Source organism: Armigeres subalbatus, chromosome 3, assembly GCF_024139115.2.
Source record: "Armigeres subalbatus isolate Guangzhou_Male chromosome 3, GZ_Asu_2, whole genome shotgun sequence".
NCBI lineage: Eukaryota > Metazoa > Arthropoda > Insecta > Diptera > Culicidae > Armigeres > Armigeres subalbatus.
In genome coordinates this window covers 141,348,555-141,367,297 of record NC_085141.1, presented here as the reverse complement: position 1 = coordinate 141,367,297, position 18,743 = coordinate 141,348,555, and the positions used below count along the sequence as shown (strand labels likewise).

At 40.6% G+C, this 18,743-nt stretch overlaps 1 protein-coding gene across 6 annotated transcripts in view; it reads right to left on the bottom strand.

Annotated features, from left to right (window-relative positions):
- LOC134228060 (uncharacterized protein ZK1073.1) overlaps window positions 1-18,743 on the bottom strand; it is a 158,519-nt gene that overhangs the window by 4,046 nt on the left and 135,730 nt on the right. For 5 of the 6 annotated variants that reach the window (XM_062709827.1, XM_062709829.1, XM_062709828.1 and 2 more), the window contains 4 exons: window positions 12,724-12,774; window positions 11,506-11,569; window positions 11,304-11,421; window positions 10,938-11,220 (listed from right to left, as the gene is read on the bottom strand). In XM_062709827.1, coding sequence (XP_062565811.1) covers window positions 10,938-11,220; window positions 11,304-11,421; window positions 11,506-11,569; window positions 12,724-12,774 — 516 coding nt within the window. Of the gene's footprint in view, window positions 1-10,937; window positions 11,221-11,303; window positions 11,422-11,505; window positions 11,570-12,723; window positions 12,775-13,056; window positions 13,182-18,743 lie in introns of all 6 variants that reach the window. The other variant, XM_062709831.1, reaches the window with a different exon arrangement.

Genomic DNA, 18,743 nt, shown 5'->3' with positions numbered 1-18,743 from the left:
AAATATGTCACAGGAACATTATTCCAATTTCATCGATTTCTGACATGAGGTTTTTTTGTAATATCGATTTTAATTTTTAAAACTAATTTTTCTCAGTGTAGAAATCAGTTTTTTATTTTTTGGAAATTTTTCCAAAAAACTTTAGAGAATTTCACGACAGTCCGCCATACAACACTTTTTTGTAGGTCTTGTCATTTTAGAGTTACATCGATTTAAAAAAAAATCAATGAAAAAAAATTAGGCCCTCATCAAATGTTATTCTTGGAAATTTTTGAAAAACTAAGTATGCAGAGTGGCTTAGAAATACCATATCTTCATGCCCACCAAGTTTCATTCGATTCTGAGATGGTGGTGCCAGCCCCATAGAAGGGTTGGCGCGAAATTCGTCTAAATAAAAGCAGTATGCATCGATGCGTATTCAATAACCAGTCTTCCAGAATGTGCGTGAAATGTATGTTTAGTCGTAGTCTGGATTAAAAAACATTAAGGTAGGTAGATAAAAAATATTGTTGCGTGTTATTTTATACACTACCGTCATCTATTCACGTATAAAATGCGGCCCCTCGTCTGAAAGTCCGATTTCCAACAACCTTTAATCGAGCAAACCGCCATCAACACAACCTTCCACCCTCCCTGAGGAACTTGAAAAAGTGAAAAGGACCCAAAGTTGTTCAAGATGTTCCAGTACTTCCACAAGTCGTATGTCAAGTTGGAAACCCGTCTTCTTGAATATTATGAAAAGTATCCCAATTCTAACGAGGATAAACGGAAGAAGCGCATCTTAACAATAATCCACCTGTTCAAAGAAGCAGTGAGGGCCATTAAAATCCGCTTTGCGATCATTCTGGACAACGTGCGTTTTCTTCTAATATTGTTGTTTTTTCTTGAAAATGGACCGCATAAAGTTTTCATTTTCTGTTTTAATACGCGCTTGATGTTTCATTGATCATTTAATCATCGATGTTTTCGATCATGCTTTCACCCAAAAACCATTTGAGTTAGCGTGGTACACGCTATAGAGCACTTTTTCCGAATATCGGAAAAGCATCACAGCTTATCACAGCCATGAGTTCATTACGGACGACATCATGTGAAGCGATCCTGTTTTCGCCCTTACAATCAGCTTGTTTTCCAGATCCTTCACCGGAACAGCCTCTCATGGACACACTGTTCAACAGCATCATTGGGCACAGCAAATTATCTCGGCATCAAAACACTTTCTAATCGTGTCCCACAGCGAAGAAACCGTAAAACGATTACGGGAGCTTACCGGCTGCATCCACCTGATTGCCTTGGTCGTTTCATCCACCGCCGGTGGCAATGATAGCGATGGCGAAGCCCAACCAAACAGCTACGACCTTCATTGCTGGAAAACCAGCCTCAATCAGTTAAAAAAATGTGGATTTAGTGCACATCAATTAAATGTGATGACGGGTTTCAATTCTTCCCAGCCAGTGAACTCGTTTAGATAACAAATGATTCTCCAGAACATGGAAAGTGGAACAAATACTTTTCAATCACGATATATACAATACGGTACAATAAACAATAGTGGACCTTCCAGGCATATTTGCATTATTATAGCATAACACCAACATTTCTCTATGGAATTCCATCGGGAAAACCTAATTCCATCAGAAAAACATTGTGAATTATTTTAAGAAGCTCCAAAACTCCTTAATTTCAATTGGAAAGTTTCACGGAATAACGAACATTTCAGACAACTTTTTGGAGAGCCAAAGCTACGAAAGTTCGATTCGCTTAGCTTCCTTAACTTCAGTCTGATGTAGGCTTCCTTCATCTACTTTAAAGGTAAAATCAATGCCGTCGACGATACCAAATATCTCAACGGACTTCGTGAAAATCGTACCACTCGTGTCGATCCTTACCCTTCGTATTACTCCCTCCGAATGGGGAGGTGACATAATTTATTTTTAGTATTTGCTCACATATTCATTATTTACATCATATAATTGAAAATTGTAAATATATTTGCCATTTAACCGTCTTCTTAAAAGATATTTTAGTTACTAGATAAAGATTGTCGCTGTCGTCGCTGTCTGGAACATCATTTGCTGGCGAGGATAGGGGAGCTAAATGTCAAAGAAGGAAAATCCATATGATTCGACAGCTTGGTAGGGACACGGCAGGTATTTTCGTCTGTTCATCATAGTCTCGAAAACCAATAAAAGAGACGCTTTTTTGTAAAACTCATACGTACCAAATTGTTAGCTCAGGAGAAAAGTTCTGATATAGTGGAGTTATAGCAAATGTACGTTGCTTTCTTTGGTTTTAGCCCCTACGACGATGGACGGAAATACCTGCCGTGTTCCTACCCAACATGTTCCGGACAGCAGAACAAAGGGAACCGAAGCGACAATCTTTATCTAGTAACTAAAATATCTTTTGTCTCCTTCGTCTGTGAAAGCTGTTTACGTTTCGAGCGATTTCTCAAACAGATGATGGGACAAAAACTTATAAAATAAAACTAAAACACTTGAGGGGCCCTCCTTAGCCGTGCGGTAAGACGCGCAGCTACAAAGCAAGACCTTGCTGAGGGTGGCTGGGTTCGATTCCCGGTCTAGGCAATTTTCGGATTGGAAATTGTCTCGACTTCCCTGGGCATAAAAGTATCATCGTGCTAGCCTCATGATATACGAATGCAAAAATGGCAACCTGGCTTAGAAACCTCGCAGTTAATAACTGTGGAAGTGCTTAATGAACACTAAGCTGCGAGGCGGCTCTGTCCCAGTGTGGGGATGTAAGCCAATAAGAAGAAGAAGAAGAAAACACTTGTAAGGACGTAGCAAGGTATGTGGAGAAAATCGTTTCCGTCTAATTGTAGATTTCAGCAGAATCTATAAAGACCGTAGATATGTTTATCTCTGCAGTTCCATCTACGATATGTGCAAGGGTTCATGCTATGCTATTTCAACTAAGATCCGCCGCGGATAAACGTTGGGCGGCTACAAGACGGTAGATTAGCCCAAGTCTACACGCAGAAGCTGGAAGTGGCAATCCTAGCGGAAGAGCATCTAGGCGCAGCGTCTCTTCAAGAGAGCGTCTCTTGAAGATGGCTGGAGAGATATTCGATCCGCCATTGGAAGCACCACTGCTTCCGCAGCACTAAGCACGGTGCCGCCGGATCAGAGAAACGACTGGTATGACGGCGAATATGAGCAGTTAGTTGAGGAGAAGAATACAGCATACACACTCAGTTTTTATTTCTGCAGCTCGGCAAAATTCGCACAGCCGTGTGCCCAGCAAAATAAAAACTGGTATCCCGGCAATAATAACGTTTGTTCGCTGGTTTTCGACAAATAATTTGCAGATTCTCAGCAATTTTGACAGAAATTTCGGCAAAAAACACGTTTGCTGGGGCTCGGCTGTGCGAATCTCGGTAAAAGTTCAACAAATTGCTGAGATCCCGGTAAAAAAATAAGTGCGTAGGCGAGATTGCTGCAACACCGTTTCCGCCCCTACGTAGAGTGTGGCCGAACCAGCCCCACTTCCGATCCAGAATTTCTGTTGCTATCGGCCTCTGGTGACAACGACGATGGAGCTCGTTGTTTGAGATCCAGTTGTGAGGCCACCAGGCCCGAATTATATACCGCAGGCATCTGTTAATGAACACCTGCAGCCGTTGAGTGTTTTCCACTGATACACACTATGTTTCGCTAGCAGCTAACAGCACAGATTTCACGTTAGAGTTGAAAATTCGTATTTTGGTGCGTTCACTTATCTGCCTGTTTTTCCAGATATTTCTTAAACTCGCAAAGGCAGCCCTTGCTTTCTTGATCCTTGCGCCTATGTCGATCTTGGTACCGCCGTCTGACGCCATTTGGCTACCAAGATATTGGAAGCTTTCAACATTCTCCACTGGTTGCCCGGCTACTGTGAAACTGGAAGGAGTCACCGTGTTTACATCCAACGATTTGGTTTTGTTGACGTTGATGACTAAACCTGCCGAAGAGGAGCGCTCGGCAAGGTCGTTGAGCTTACTCTGCATATCAGAGCGCCGTTGCGCGAGGAGTGCAACATCATCCGCCAATTCGAAGTCATTTAGGTGCTCCATGGTTATAGGCTGCCATAACAGCCCACGGTTTGGTTCACGGTCAATCGCATCTACCAGAATCTCGTCGATTACGATGAGGAACAGTAACGGTGATAGAATACATCCTTGCCTCACACCAGCTACGACCCGGATAGGGTCGGACAAGACCCCATTGTGCAGCACTCTACTCGAGAAGGCCTCGTACTGTGCCTCGATGAGGCCGATGATTTTCTCAGGAACTCCCTTGCGTCTCAAGGCGCCCCACATATTCTCGTGATTGAGACGATCGAAAGCTTTTTCGTAGTCAATGAATACCAAGTAAAGGGACTCTTGGAACTCGTTGACCTGCTCCAGAATGATGCGGAGCGTGACAATATGGTCCACACAGGATCTTCCGGCACGGAATCCGGCTTGCTGCCGCCGGAGAGTCGCATCGATCTTCTCCTGAATCCGGGCTAGGATAATTTTGCACAGAAATTTGAGAACGGTACACAGCAACATAATGCCTCGCCAGTTATCGCATACAGTCAGGTCACCCTTTTTGGGCACCTTCACTAAGATACCTTGCATCCAGTCGACCGGAAAAGTTGCGGTGTCCCAGATGTTACGAAATAAACGATACAGTAGTTGAGCGGATGTCCTGGGGTCAGCTTTGAGCATCTCTGCTGATATGCGGTCGACCCCTGGGGCTTTATTTGATTTCATGCTTTGGATGGCTGTTTGAATCTCTAGCAGTGATGGAGCTTCGGTATTGACGCGTGTTATACGTCGGATCCTAAGCAGATCATACCGACGTGGTGATGGCCTGGCTGGCACTTGAAAAAGTTGTTCGAAGTGCTCGAACCAGCGTGTCAGCTGGTCAGTTGGGTCGGTCAATAACTGATCATTCGCGTCTTTCACAGGCATCGTTGCATTCATCTTTGCCCCGCTTAAGCGTCGTGAGATATCGTAGAGGAGGCGAATGTCCCCGGTTGCGGCGGCTCTCTCTCCTTCGTCGGCCAGAGAGTCTGCCCACGCTCGCTTGTCCCGTCGACATGAGCGTTTTACTTCCTTCTCAAGAGCCGCGTATCGTTGACGGGCTCAGATTTTGGCTCCTCTGGTTTTCGATCGCTCTATCGCGGCTTTGGCTCCTCTTCGCTCCTCTATCTTTCTCCAGGTCTCATCGGTGATCCATTGTTTTCTCTGGTGCGCATTGTTTTCTCTGTGGCGATGAAGACATTCTTGATGGCGGCCTATTGGTCTTCCACGCTGCCACCTTCCGGAATATCTGCAGCACGCGTCTCCAGTTCTTCAACGAAGGACCGTTTCACCGTGGCATCTTCCAGTCGGCGTGTGTTGAATCGTCGTCCAACTCTTTCCTCCTGCCGACGAATCCGCGCAATGCGCAGGCGTATTTCGCCGATGAGGAGGTGATGATCAGACGCGATATCGGCACTACGTTTATTCCGTACATCAAGAAGGCTCCGTTTCCATTTTCGGCTGATGCAGATGTGGTCGATTTGATTTTCTGTAAAGCCGTCACGGGAGACCCACGTGACCTTGTGAACCGGTCGATGAGGGAAGAGCGATCCCCCGATCACCATGTCGTTATTACCACAAAATTCTGCGAACAGCGATTTTCGCATTGAAGTCGCCCAAACAGATCTTGATATCACCCTTCGGAATTCTATCTACGACGGCATTGAGTTGACTGTAGAAGTTCTCTTTGTCTTGCAGATCGGCAGCATCGGTTGGCGCATAACATTGGATTATAGTAAGGTTTCGGACCCGTGTTCTAAATCTGGCAACGATTATCCTTTCACTTATAGGTTCCCACTTCATAAGCGCAGAGTGTGCCTGAGCGCTTAGTAGGAAGCCAACTCCGCGATGCCGGGGAGCGTGTTCACCTCGTAAACCAGAGTATAGCAGAACTTGTCCCGACGGCGTTCTGTGTTCTCCAAAGGACCACGTGCCACAGCCCGTTATGTGTAAGGACATGAGCTGGATCTTACGAACGAGCGGAGGAGACCCAAAGGTGGTGGAAGCACTACGAAGAGCACCTGAATGGTGATGTGGCAGACAACGGTGGAGGTATGGTAATGAACCTGGTAACACGCACGCAGGACATACGACCTCCGGCTCCGAATCTCCACGAGATCCAGGAGGAGATCAGTCGGCTGAAAAACACCAAAGCCCCTGGAGTTTACCAACTACCAGGAGAGTTGTTTAAAAACGGTGGTAAGGCACTGGCACTGGGCACTGGGTAATTACCAAGGGAGGATGAGGTTCTGCCGCAGGAGTGGATGCAAGGCGTGATGTGTCCCGTCTACAAAAAGGGTGATAAGCTAGATTGTAGCAACTACCGCGCAATTACGTTGCAAAACGCCGCCTACAAGGTCCTCAAGGTAAATTTCATGCCCTGGACTAACACCAATTACAAGGGAGCTCGTGGGGCAGTACCAGGCGGGATTTATGGGTCAGCGCCAGGCCTTGGAAAATTCGTTCAAAACCGAACGAATGCTTCGTTTTTAGCCCGCAGTGAGCTGTAAATAATATAAATGTAAATGTGAGTAAATTTCAGTGCACCGATTGATGTGCGCTCGACGACGTGCTGCTGGCTGCACGAACAAGGGAAGAGGTAAATACAAAGCATTCGTTTTATACATTGAAAGTGGGGAGTTTTGAACGTGGCATCTTCACAAGCCGGGTAGTGCCGAGGAAGCATCGTTCAGTACGGCAGTGTGAAATGAGGATGGTTCTTTCGTTCATCGGCAGTGTTTCAGATGCGAGTGAGTGTTGTGTGAATACAAAACCATATTAGCGAGAAAAAGAGAAAATGCATCATATACCTCTCTTTTACACATTCATTCCAACTGAAATGCGCAACTCAGTATACGTGAGGCAAGAGAGTTAAATACTCTCTGCACTACCGGGTGTTTGATTTCACTCTCCAGCTGTTTCGTACAGCAGTGCTATATGGAGCGAGCAAGCATTCTTCACCAAGCACTTTGAAACTGTTCTCTCATGAAGCTACCTTCCTCGGGAATATATCTGGTGCTGAAGCATCGTTCCTCATCTTCATTGCTTCATTCATCCAAGCCCTGGTCAGCGCTGTACCACAGATCAGGCCGTGCGTAAGGTATTGGAGCAATGCCGCAAATACAACGTGTCCACACATCATCTATTTATCGACTTTAGAGCCGCATATGATACAATCGATTGGACCCAGCTATGGCAGCTATTACACAAAATGGATGTCCGGAAAAGCTGATACGGTTCATCAAGGCGACGATGGATCGGGTGATGTGCGTAGTTCGAGTTTCATTCTCGAGTCCCTTCGAAACGCGCAAAGGGTTACGACAAGGTGATGGTCTTTCGTGTCTACTATTCAACATCGCTTTGGAGGGAGTAATACGGAGGCCAGGGATTGACACGAGTGGTACGATTTTCATGAAGTCCGTCCAGTTGTTTGGTTTCGCCGACGATGTAGATATTATGGCACATAACTTTGAGAGGATGGAGGAAGCTTACATCAGACTAAAAAGCGAAGCTAAAAGGATCGGACTAGTCATCACCACGTCAAAGGCGAAGTACATGATAGGCAGAGGCTCAACAGAGGTCAACGCAAGCCACCCACCACGAGTTTGTATTGGTGGTGACAAAATCAAGGTGGTTGAAGAATTCGTGTACTTGGGCTCACTGGTGGCCTCTGATAACGATACCAGCAGAGAAATTCGGAGACGCATCATGGGAGGAAATTTTAAGTACTTTGGACTCCGCAAAACGCTCCGATCGAATAGAGTTCGTCGCCGTACCTAACTGACTATCTACAAAACGCTTATTAGATAGGTAGTTTTTACGGATACGAGACCTGGACGATGCTCGTGAAGGACCTACGCGCACAAGGAGTTTTCGAAAGGAAAGTGCTGCGTACCATCTATCGTGGGGTGCAGATGGCGGACGGTACATGGAGGAGGTGAATGAAACTCGAGTTGCATCAGCTGCTGGGAGAATCATTCTTCATTCACACCGCGAAAATTGGAAGGCTCCGTGGGCGGGTCTGCGACGTTAGGGATAAGGGACGTTAGGCAATTTTAAACCCACCTCACAATTACCGTAGGTAAAAGGCTGGACAGCTTTCATTCAGGCAACGAGCTTCACCACTTCATGAAGTGTATCTCGATATGATTGTCATACTCGTTTTTCCCAGTGGAAATTGGATGTGTGAAGTTTGTTTATGTCAATATGATATAGCTCTTAATATCATATGATATAGCTCCAAGTCACAAAGGGGCAGCAGGGACTATGTCCAAGGGCTTGACGACGCCTCCTCATGGCCACTGCGAGTTAGGGGGCCTGCCTAGGTGTGGTGGGGTTTGACAGTGGGCTCTGTTAAACCTCTACAAGAAGCTGCATGTGTCTATAAGCAGGCCCTATCAAACCCAGTCAACACATGAACCAACTGCCAACTGGCACATCCCTGCCGTTATCTGAAAAAGTGACGTATACACCATTTTCCAAAAATGGTGTAATGAGTAGTACTCAACGGCCTCAGGTCACGGCAAGCTACACGCAACCGCGCGCGAAAGTAATGCAAAATGAACGACATGTAAAATAAACGTAAATTAACCAAATAAGTCTGGCTGAACATTTTTATTTAACCACAAATAGAGATAAAATAAAGGTTGCTGATTGACATTAGCTTTCCGATTACTATCAATCTGGTTGAACAGCCGTGAATATTACTTTATTTTCTATTTTAATCCCGTTTCTTTTTAACTTTCCCCACGTAAAAGTAATGAGGTCGCGGGCACCATATACAAAATTTAAAAGAACACTCGCTCACTTAGAGCGATTGATTGTTTATTCTCGCGAAGAATGAACAAATTAAAGAAATACTAATACTGTTATGGTGAAGTTGCATCACTTTCTATGGTTAATCCCGATCTATGTTACTGATTACTCCACTCAACTACCACAACTTCTTCCTTCCCGTGGTAATTGTGGAGATGCAGAGGTATTCTCGGTCTCTAGTAGCAACAATAACCACACACTAACATTCCCTCCCTTTCTTAACTGACTGTAAGGACTTGGCCGGCACCGTTATTGATCAACATTTGCGAGCTGCTGAAACTTCGATAATAGATGGTAAAGCACTATTCACTTGAATCGTAATGCAATTTGCACAAGTTCTGATCAATTACGGAGTAGCAACCATTGATATGTACAGTCAGTCTAACCTAGGCTAAGCTATGATATAGCGCCAAGTCTCAATAGACTATAACATGCCGAATTATTATTAAATATAATCTAATAAAACAATGATTAAAACATAAACTTTTTTAATAAAAAGATAAACCCAAATATCTTGAAAGTAAACAATACAGTGACTCTTCTTTACAAGTCGTAAACGTGTCCACTCAGGAAGAATACCTGGAAAGGTGGGAGGTGGCCAGGATTTCCTTCGAGTTAGAGAACACATCTAGCTACAGAACATCTAGTAAGGAAGAGTTGACTATACAATTTTGTGGAAGCTATTGACAATCATAATTTTCTAAGAGTAAAATTTACTATGTGGTATTTACGGGTAAATAAATAAAAAAAATGGGAGTTTGACTTTATATGAAATCTTGCTTAACTTTTCAAAAGACATGTTTTTAACTAGCGCACTATTGGAGAAAAAAAATATTTGCAATACAATAATCTACAAGTCTAGCATTGGAGAAGCTACATAGCCACTAAATTGAAAGAGAAAACTACAATTTGCTAATGTACCTCGGAGAAGAACTGGTTCCCGAGAAAGCAATGAGCACACAAAGCAAGTGACAGATTGAGATTTTTAACGTTTCATTATTGCGCATGTTTGTTGTTATACATTTTTCGACATCATTGAGATATTATTTGTGGATGCAGTTTTGTGTTCAGCACAACAAAGCAAAATATCCGTGCATGTAGGTTCGTTACGTTTACATATTAGTCATTTTTCGATGTTGGGCCGACGAACGTTGATAACGAGTCATCGACACGTGGATCACGGAACGGCGATGTCAAGCAATACGAAATATAGGAAAGAATGACAAAATATTAAACAAAATATTGATTCTGTTTCTACAGTTGATATGGTAGGAGTTTGTTTTTGTGGTAAATGATACAAAAGTAGCTGGCAAATGGACGCTTTAGCAACAGTAACCACCAGAGTAGGGGTAACTGGATTACTATGCACCCCTGGGGCGAAACGACCGTTTGGCATTTGTAGCGGTGTACCAGGAATATTTTCAAGAATGTTTACCACTGGATTGGTAGTTCGAGATCCGAACAACATGCGCTGTAGTAAATACTCTGGAATGACTGCCGAAAATGTACTCAAAAATACCAAAGGGTCGTTTTGCCCCAAGGTGCATATCACCCCAGATTCCCCTACTTACATGTTTTATCCCCAAACACTCTTTTGGTTTCGCTGTTATGTTGGTTCCACTAGCATTGCACTTTTTGCCAACTACGCAATTGTGATTTTTTTGTGATGAATACACAATGATGATATTTTTATTGAAATGTGAGTTTTGTCAAAAATTGCGCCGAATTAGCATAATGCAAGAATTAAATTTTGGTCAATTCATCAATCCTAGTATCCACAGCTTTAAAATAAGAATTATTTATAGGATTGTTCCAAGCCAATTTATTGAATGATAAAATGTATTTGGATGGAAATGACACATAGAGACAACTTGTGCAATGAGATGTAAATCGAAAAAGTGATACGAACAATGATAAATTTCTATTCGATTGAAGCCGCCAATCATTTGGTGTATGGGATGGTACCGTGAACGAATATATAAATGATTGATAGACACAGACAACGATTGGAATTCAAAGAAATTTAAAGAATGCTGGAAATGGTACTTACGTAGCCAAATTTATGGTACAGAAGAAAATCTTCGGCGGATTGGCCGATTTCGTCTCCCTTCCAGCTGATGAACTTGGTTTTGAATGCGTCCAGAACGGAGGCAGCTGACCCGGTAACGTTGATCAGGATTAGGCCAAGGCAGCGCGAGGGATGTGCCAAACCGAATCGGGCCAGGACGTTGGCGCCAGCACCTTCACCAATGCCGATAACGTACTTTACGTGCAAGAAGTCCAAAACGGTGATTAAATCCCCGCCCAGCGTCTGCAGCGATGGGAATTGGAAGCTGTGCAAGATAATAAGATAAAATAAATCCAATTATATAGAGAGCACAACAACAGCAAAAAGGATTATGAATGCACGACTCACTTTTCCGGAAGAGTGGGAGCATTGTCAGCATGTCCAGGAACGTCAATGTGGATGAAACATGAGCGCTCTTTGATCTCAATCATGCACGCACTGTTCACAAAGTCCTCGAACGATGTATCTGTGAAAGAAAGGGAAAGCGTGTAATGGAATTCCATTTTATTTTATGAATCAACAAAAAAAAAACATATTGACCACTACTCACGGTTGCATCCCAGGTCGTGAACGGTGAGGAAGACGGCACGTTTCTCCTGCTGCGATAGATCTCCCTGTAAAATATCGTTGGAATGAAAGGGAACCATATTGTGAAACACAATCTCTACAATAATCAACAAAGTGAAGAAGATTGGCAAACCGATGGAAGCGGCAGAAAAGTATAGACAGATAAATAACAGTTTTGCGATAAGTTTTCCGCTCTATTTCCGGGAACAATGCCGGAAACTCAAACTATCTTCAGAAGTGGATACCGTTGGGTTTTATTCTTCCTCGGTGTGAGGAGGCAACGTACTATCTAACTATAGCACACTGACAGAGTCCATATTTAGCGAAACTTCTGACGGTCAAGCAAGCACAGAAGCGAGAAAGTTTTCCTCCGTCAATAAAAAGAAAACTGTGTTCTAACAACATCCTATATTCAAGCAAAAAATCAGATAAACATGGCTTGTATTAAGATTTTTATTAGGAAAATTCTCCATGTATCAAACGTGGGCGGAAAACTTTGAAAGAAATGAACTGATATACAATGGCAATTAGTTGTTTCTTTATACAACTTTTACACTCTAACCACGAATGGGTTTGGCATTGTTCGACGTTCATCAATTTGGATGAAATATCTAGTAGTTAGTACGTCGTGCCGAGTTGAATAAATACTGCGAATGCTGACAAAATCGAGTTTTGCCGTAGCAAGAAAAGAAGCCGTAGCAAGCAAACATGTCGACTGTTAGCGAAAGCCTTCGAAAGCCTCGCGTTTTCAAGGGCACACCACTCAATGCGGAAGCAACGCACAACTGTCATTTTTAATATTTTCAGCCTTGCTGCGTCGACAGTTGTGCATTGTTTCCTTATTAAGTGATGTGCTCTTGAAAACGCGGAAACTTTCATATTTCGATTCCTTGAGGGATGTCCTTAAGAGTCCTAGTTTATATCATTTTAATCTTCTATTGAATTTTTCAATAGTCTAACCCAAATCATTATCTGTGGCAACGGAAGGAAGTGGTGCTACGTTTTTACCATCTATGAATGTGGGCAAATCATTTCATGCTTGTACTAATAATTTTGATCCTTGAAAAATTCAATAGAAGAATGAAATGATAAAGTCTTTCCAAAGTCGTCACACAATTTTTGCAGACCAAAAGAATCTATTAAAGCATTCAACCATCGAATGAAGATGATTATTGGAATTTATACAAGTGAACGAACTTACCTGAACCGTGACTATGAGTTCCCCACTCTTCTCTGTTTTGACTGCATATCTCTGTAAATATAAAAATAAACATAATAAATTAGTTATCGCACCGTATAATGCAGTTAAAAATTGTTTGCTTTCTTTCGTATAGTAAAAAAACACCACCTAAATCTAATTAATGTTTATCCGAATCCTTGCTGTGGTACATCTTTTGCATTTTTTAGTGAAATAAAAACAAACTAAAAGCAAAAATCGCAAATTTTTCCGGCGCCGACACCGACCGCGTTTGGGATCACATTTTAATCTATTAAACCGTTCCCGGATAACATGCAAAAACGCTAAGTGTATTACCCTTCGGCCCATGGCCGTTCTCTACATTGGCGGTGAGTGCTTTTCAGTGCAGAGCAGCTGGCTGTAATGTCCACTTTTAGGTTCTTTCTCCGTTTTGTCGGTTCTCGTCGAGTGTTCCAAACTAGCTGTGTTAGTCCGGATAAAAAAAACAATCATTTTTGTATCACAAACTGGGAATGCATTAGGAAAGTGGGAATACATTCAGGCCGCTGCCGTGTTTTTATTCTTTCCTTGTACAACATAGGGGAACGGTTCGTGACTTCATCCCATAGCTCCTATTTCCATCCCATCAAAAACAAAGCAATGAAAAGGAATTTGGTTAGCAAACGCGTGTTAGCAAAAAGAAGTGACGAGATTGATGCTGTATTTCTTTGTTTTGCGATAAGATGAGATGGAACAGTTGGAACATGGAACAGTTCCCCTATATAAATATTTATGCTAAACCTAGGTTATTAACACGAGCAAACAAACAAAATTGGCAGCAATTGAATCGAATATTCATTGAAAAGCATAGGGCGTGGGGGCAAATACTGTTTTAATCTTCTAGCGAATTTTCAGTATGAAAAATGTGCTGTTTCTACCTGGTACTGAAGATACATGTAAATCGAGAGAAAGTATTTTTTTTTCCAATTTCGTTTATTTGGTAGGCTCAGGCGTGTATAACACTTTACGGAGCCATTGTTCTTTGTGATATATAGAATCAATATCATTTTATTATACGGTTAGTAAGAGGGGGGTAGAAGCCAGCGTACTCGTGAGAGAAAGAATAGCTAGAACTGTAACATTACTAAAGATGGGCTGCTAAGATTTCACGCGGTCATTTTTATTTTCTCATAAGTTCAAGCAAGTTAGTCTGATTTAAATGATGTTCAGTTATGACTCTGTAGAAAAACAAGTGCTTGAATTTCTGTTTATGGAAATATATTATTACGAAACGGGACGCTTCAAAGCCTAAAGTAAGATCTATCTACGTTCAAGGTGATCTTAGTGCAGTAACCTATGCACATAGATAAGAAAATTATTTTGAGCTTTTTAGTGGAATGTCTGCACTTGTCATAAGACGAGTTTATACAATCCCATTGAATTCCACCACTTAATTGTATCTTGACAGATACGTATTTCGACCTCAACAGTAAGGCCGTCTTCAGTGTCTTGTACTTGACTTGACTCGAGTCGAGTCAAGTACAAGACACTGAAGACGGCCTTACTGTTGAGGTCGAAATACGTATCTGTCAAGATACAATTAAGTGGTGGAATTCAATGGGATTGTATAAACTCGTCTTATGACAAGTTATGCACATTAGACCTCTTCATGTTTTCAAAAAGTATCAAAAATTCAACCGGTCAACCCAGAATCACAATTCTTATGCTAAAATAAGTCTCCTGTCAAATTTTCAGCTAATTCGGATAAAATTTCGAGGTGGCTCAAATCGATTTAGTGTTTTTGGGCTATTTTCAATTTTGGAAAAAATCTAACAAGAGATATAAACGTCGAAAACTATCGCAACACGGAAGCTTTTGGTGTGCTCTACAAGTCTTGTGAACATTACGATTCGTTCCGTTCACGTTTTGTCCATGTAAAAGTGATTTTCAAGCTTTTAAGTGCATAAAAATACTGTTTCCCCCAAAAGTCGTTGTTCTACAAAATTCTTGAATTTATAACAAATGATTGCTTATTTATTATATTATTATTCCTCTTTTTTTCCCTGAAAATTTTAGTAATATAATTGTCGATGTGCGATTTACCGTTAAATTCTTAAGGTCACTCCTGACAGAATCCAGGTTTCAAAGTGCTCGCGTTTTCGGGGACACACTACTCGATACGGAGGTGGCGGACAACTGTCATTTTTATTGATTCAGCTTTGCTGCGTCGCAGCATGCGTGAAAAAATAAAAATGACAGTTGTGCGTTGCTTCCGTATCGAGTGGTGTGCCCCCGAAAACGCGAGCACTTTGAAACTTGGATTCTGTCAGGAGTGACCTTAAAAATCGGATGCTGAATATTTGTCCCAAATTTGCACGTTAGGATTTCTTCAAACAAGTTGTTCGAACAAAACATAAATCAAATCATATGATATTTGATGCTTACAACAAACGACTTCCAAATTTTGTTAATTTCACCATATGTCTGCATGCTTTTAACATTGAGTGCATCGTAGTAACAAATGAAATCAATGCTTCTTTGTTCAAACAACTTATTTGAAGAAATCTCAGCGTGCAAATTTATGACAAATGTTCAGCTTCTGATTTTTAAGAATTTAACGGTAAATCGCACATCGACAATTATATTACTCAAATTATCAGGGAAAAAAGAGGAATAATGATATAATAAATTCGCAATCATTTGTCATAAATTCAAGAATTTTGAAGAACAACGACTTTTGGGGGAAACAGTATTTTTATGCACTTGAAAGCTTGAAAATCACTTTTACATGGACAAAACGTGAACGGAACGAATAGCAATGTTCACAAGACTTGTAGCGCATACCTAAAGCTTCCGTATAGAGGTTGTTGCGATAGTTTTCGACGTTTTTATCTCTTGTTAGATATTTTCCAAAATTGAAAATAGTTCAAAAACACTAAATTGACTTGAGCCACCACGAATTTTTTTCCGAATTTGCTGAAAATTTGACAAGTGGCTTATTTTAGCATAAGAATTGTTATTCTGAGCTGACCGGTTGAATTTTCGATACTTTCTGAAAACATGAAGAGGTCTAATGCACATAGGTTTTTTTTTAATGTCATTTTTTTATACTTGGTAGGGGAACTGCTCCTTGAATTCATACCATGTACCCAAATCAATACCATTCGAAAACAAAGAATTGGTGCGCTAATTGTTTTATTTCTCATTTTTGTGATTTTTTTCAGCAGTGAGCACACCAGAAAACAACAAAACACGACATAAATTGAGCCTAAATTGCCTGTTTTGCGAATGTTATTGTTATAGGAGCATGTTATTAATAATGGAACAGATATCCTACCAGGATATACAATTTTAGTTTTATTTTAATTTATATTTTAGTGTTCATTTAAATTTTATTTCCCTACTTTATTTTTATTCTACGTTATAGTTTATTTTTTCGTCTTTAAAGTCCCCCTCAACTTTCCGCGATTGAGACTGATGGGGAAGAAACTGATTCTGGGGAAGGATACATCATCCTTTTCTTCTTCTTCTTATTGGCATTACATCCCCACACTGGGACAGAGCCGCCTCGCAGCACTTCCACAGTTATTAACTGAGAGGTTTCTAAATCAGGTTACCATTTTTGCATTCGTATATCATGAGGCTAACACGATGATACTTTTATGCCCAGGGAAGTCGAGACAATTTCCAATCCGAAAATCGAACCCAGCGAACCCAGAGCTTTGTACCCGCGCGTCTTACCACACGGGTAAGGAGGGCCCCACATCATCCTCTAATTTAATCATTTTTTCTGAATTTTAGCCGAAGTCAAAATATATAAATCCGTTATAGAAATTAAAAAAGTTTCCCTCGATAATTTGAAGGTTGTTTTCAGTGCTCACAAAGATGCTAACAATAAATTGAATTCCAAAATTATTTTTTAATTCGCACCGCGCTTTTGATCCATGTGATTCATGTGAAATCAATGAAGTTATTTATGATTTAAAAATTAATCAGATGTTATAAATCACGGTTTAGGAGTTTTCAACAACAAAACGAACAATTCGCTTAACATTCTGGATTGCATCCGATTATCGAAATTGAAATAATCGGACAAGGAAACTAAATATGAACATTCTAAATGTATAAAAGTGACATTCGATGGTTCCATTCTTCCTGATTTTAATTATGCTCTTATTGATAATGTTATTTTTAACGTAAGACTTTATTTTCTCAAACTGGTGCATTGTAATCGATCCTTCACCTTTTTGTTTCAACAAACCAAGATGCTCAAAATGTTGTAATATTCATATTTCATCCCATTGCAAGATACAGCAATTATTGCAGAAATAATAATAACTCATTTAAAGATTGTCCAGTTTTCGTTACCAACAATCAAACATTGAAAAATAGAAATCGATTATCTTATCATATTCTGAAGTAATTAAATCTTTTGATAATTTTTGTTCTCCTAATAAATTAGAGCCCTTATTAGTAATGGAAGATGAGGGTGTAACCGAGAGCAATGATAATTTTGTTCACAAACCTCATAGCAAAGGAAAAAAAAACATAGTTCCCCTAAAGCAGGGCTGCCCAACGTACGGCCCGCGGGCCGGATGCGGCCCTCGCCTGCATATTTTGAGGCCCGCGGCATGCAAGAAAAATAACCTCATAAATGGCCCGCCAGTTTTCTGCCTGGCTCTAGTAGTTTTTTTTTATTACTCATTATTTAAAATGTAAGTTTAAGAATCAAAGCTCGAGCTATTAATTTGAGTTTGAAAGGAAAGATAATATTTCACATAATTTAAAATAATTGCATAAGCGACCCCAAGACACAAAAGGTTGATATGGAACATCGCGTTTTCAATAAAGATTAGTCAAAATAGTTTATGTTCACGTTGAAAAAAGGAAAGTCGGTTTGGTTTATTTGTTCGAAAAGTTTTTCTATATTGAAGGAATAAAATCTGAATCCAAGCTTTCTATGAAATATGATATTTGAAAGGGTCCAGGGTCCAGGTAGGAAACAAAAGTTGATAGAATTTCAAAGGTTTCAATTAAAATTTCCATTTATTGATTCAAATTTTTGGTTTAATGGGTTCTAGAAGCAACAAACTCTTTTCACTCGAGCTAATGCGAAGTCAGAAAATGCAGTACGGGCCAGTTTTGCTGTTAGTAAGAATTTGGAAAAATGGAAGATTTTTTTCCAGGACGGAGAACTTGTTAAGAAATCTCGCTTAACTTTTCAAAAGGACCTAAGTTACATTTTATTCATGAATTAATTTGAATAGCGCAATAACCGAACAACATGAAAGCTTTTGATTGCAGTACTCAAATTAATTCATGAAAAAAATGTTTCTTAGGTCCTTTTGAAAAGTTAAGCGAGAAATGCATTTTGGTTTTCGTTGACATCGTGTCCTAAGGAAACAACCTCCTTCTGTAGCATAGTTTGCGCGGAACATGGTGAAAAGTTAAAGTTCTCGGAGGAGATTTGAAAGTTATTGATATGCGAAAATGATCAATATTGACGATCGTTATTAAGACAATCAACTTTATCAAGGTTAAGGAACTCAACTCCCAGCAATTATAAATGATGTTGACGGAAAAGAAAACCGATTCCGGAGACTTGCTGTATTATTGCGAATTTCATTGACTAAGCCTTGGTACAATCCTTGAGAGATTTTATTCTTTTCGAAAAGAAAATGACCCTATTTCTACAAGATAAAGGAAAACCACTGCCCGAGCTGAATGATCCTGAATAGATAAGTGACCTAATTGGCTTTTCTACTAGACATCGCCAAATATCTCAATGACTTGAAATCTGCTACATTTCTCTCATCCTGTTGAAAACAGTTCATGCAAATCTGTTCAATATGCTGGTAAAGTAAAGAAATTTCCATTTTTAAACATCTGATAAACGGTATGAATAGATTAATCTAATGTTTCAAATAAATCTGTAATGCAACGACGAAAAAATAAACAAAAAAGATTGTTATAACGCAATTAAATCGTGTTTAATTTTTCTAGAAAATGAAAAAAACAATTTTTTTTGAGAATGTTGGAAAAGT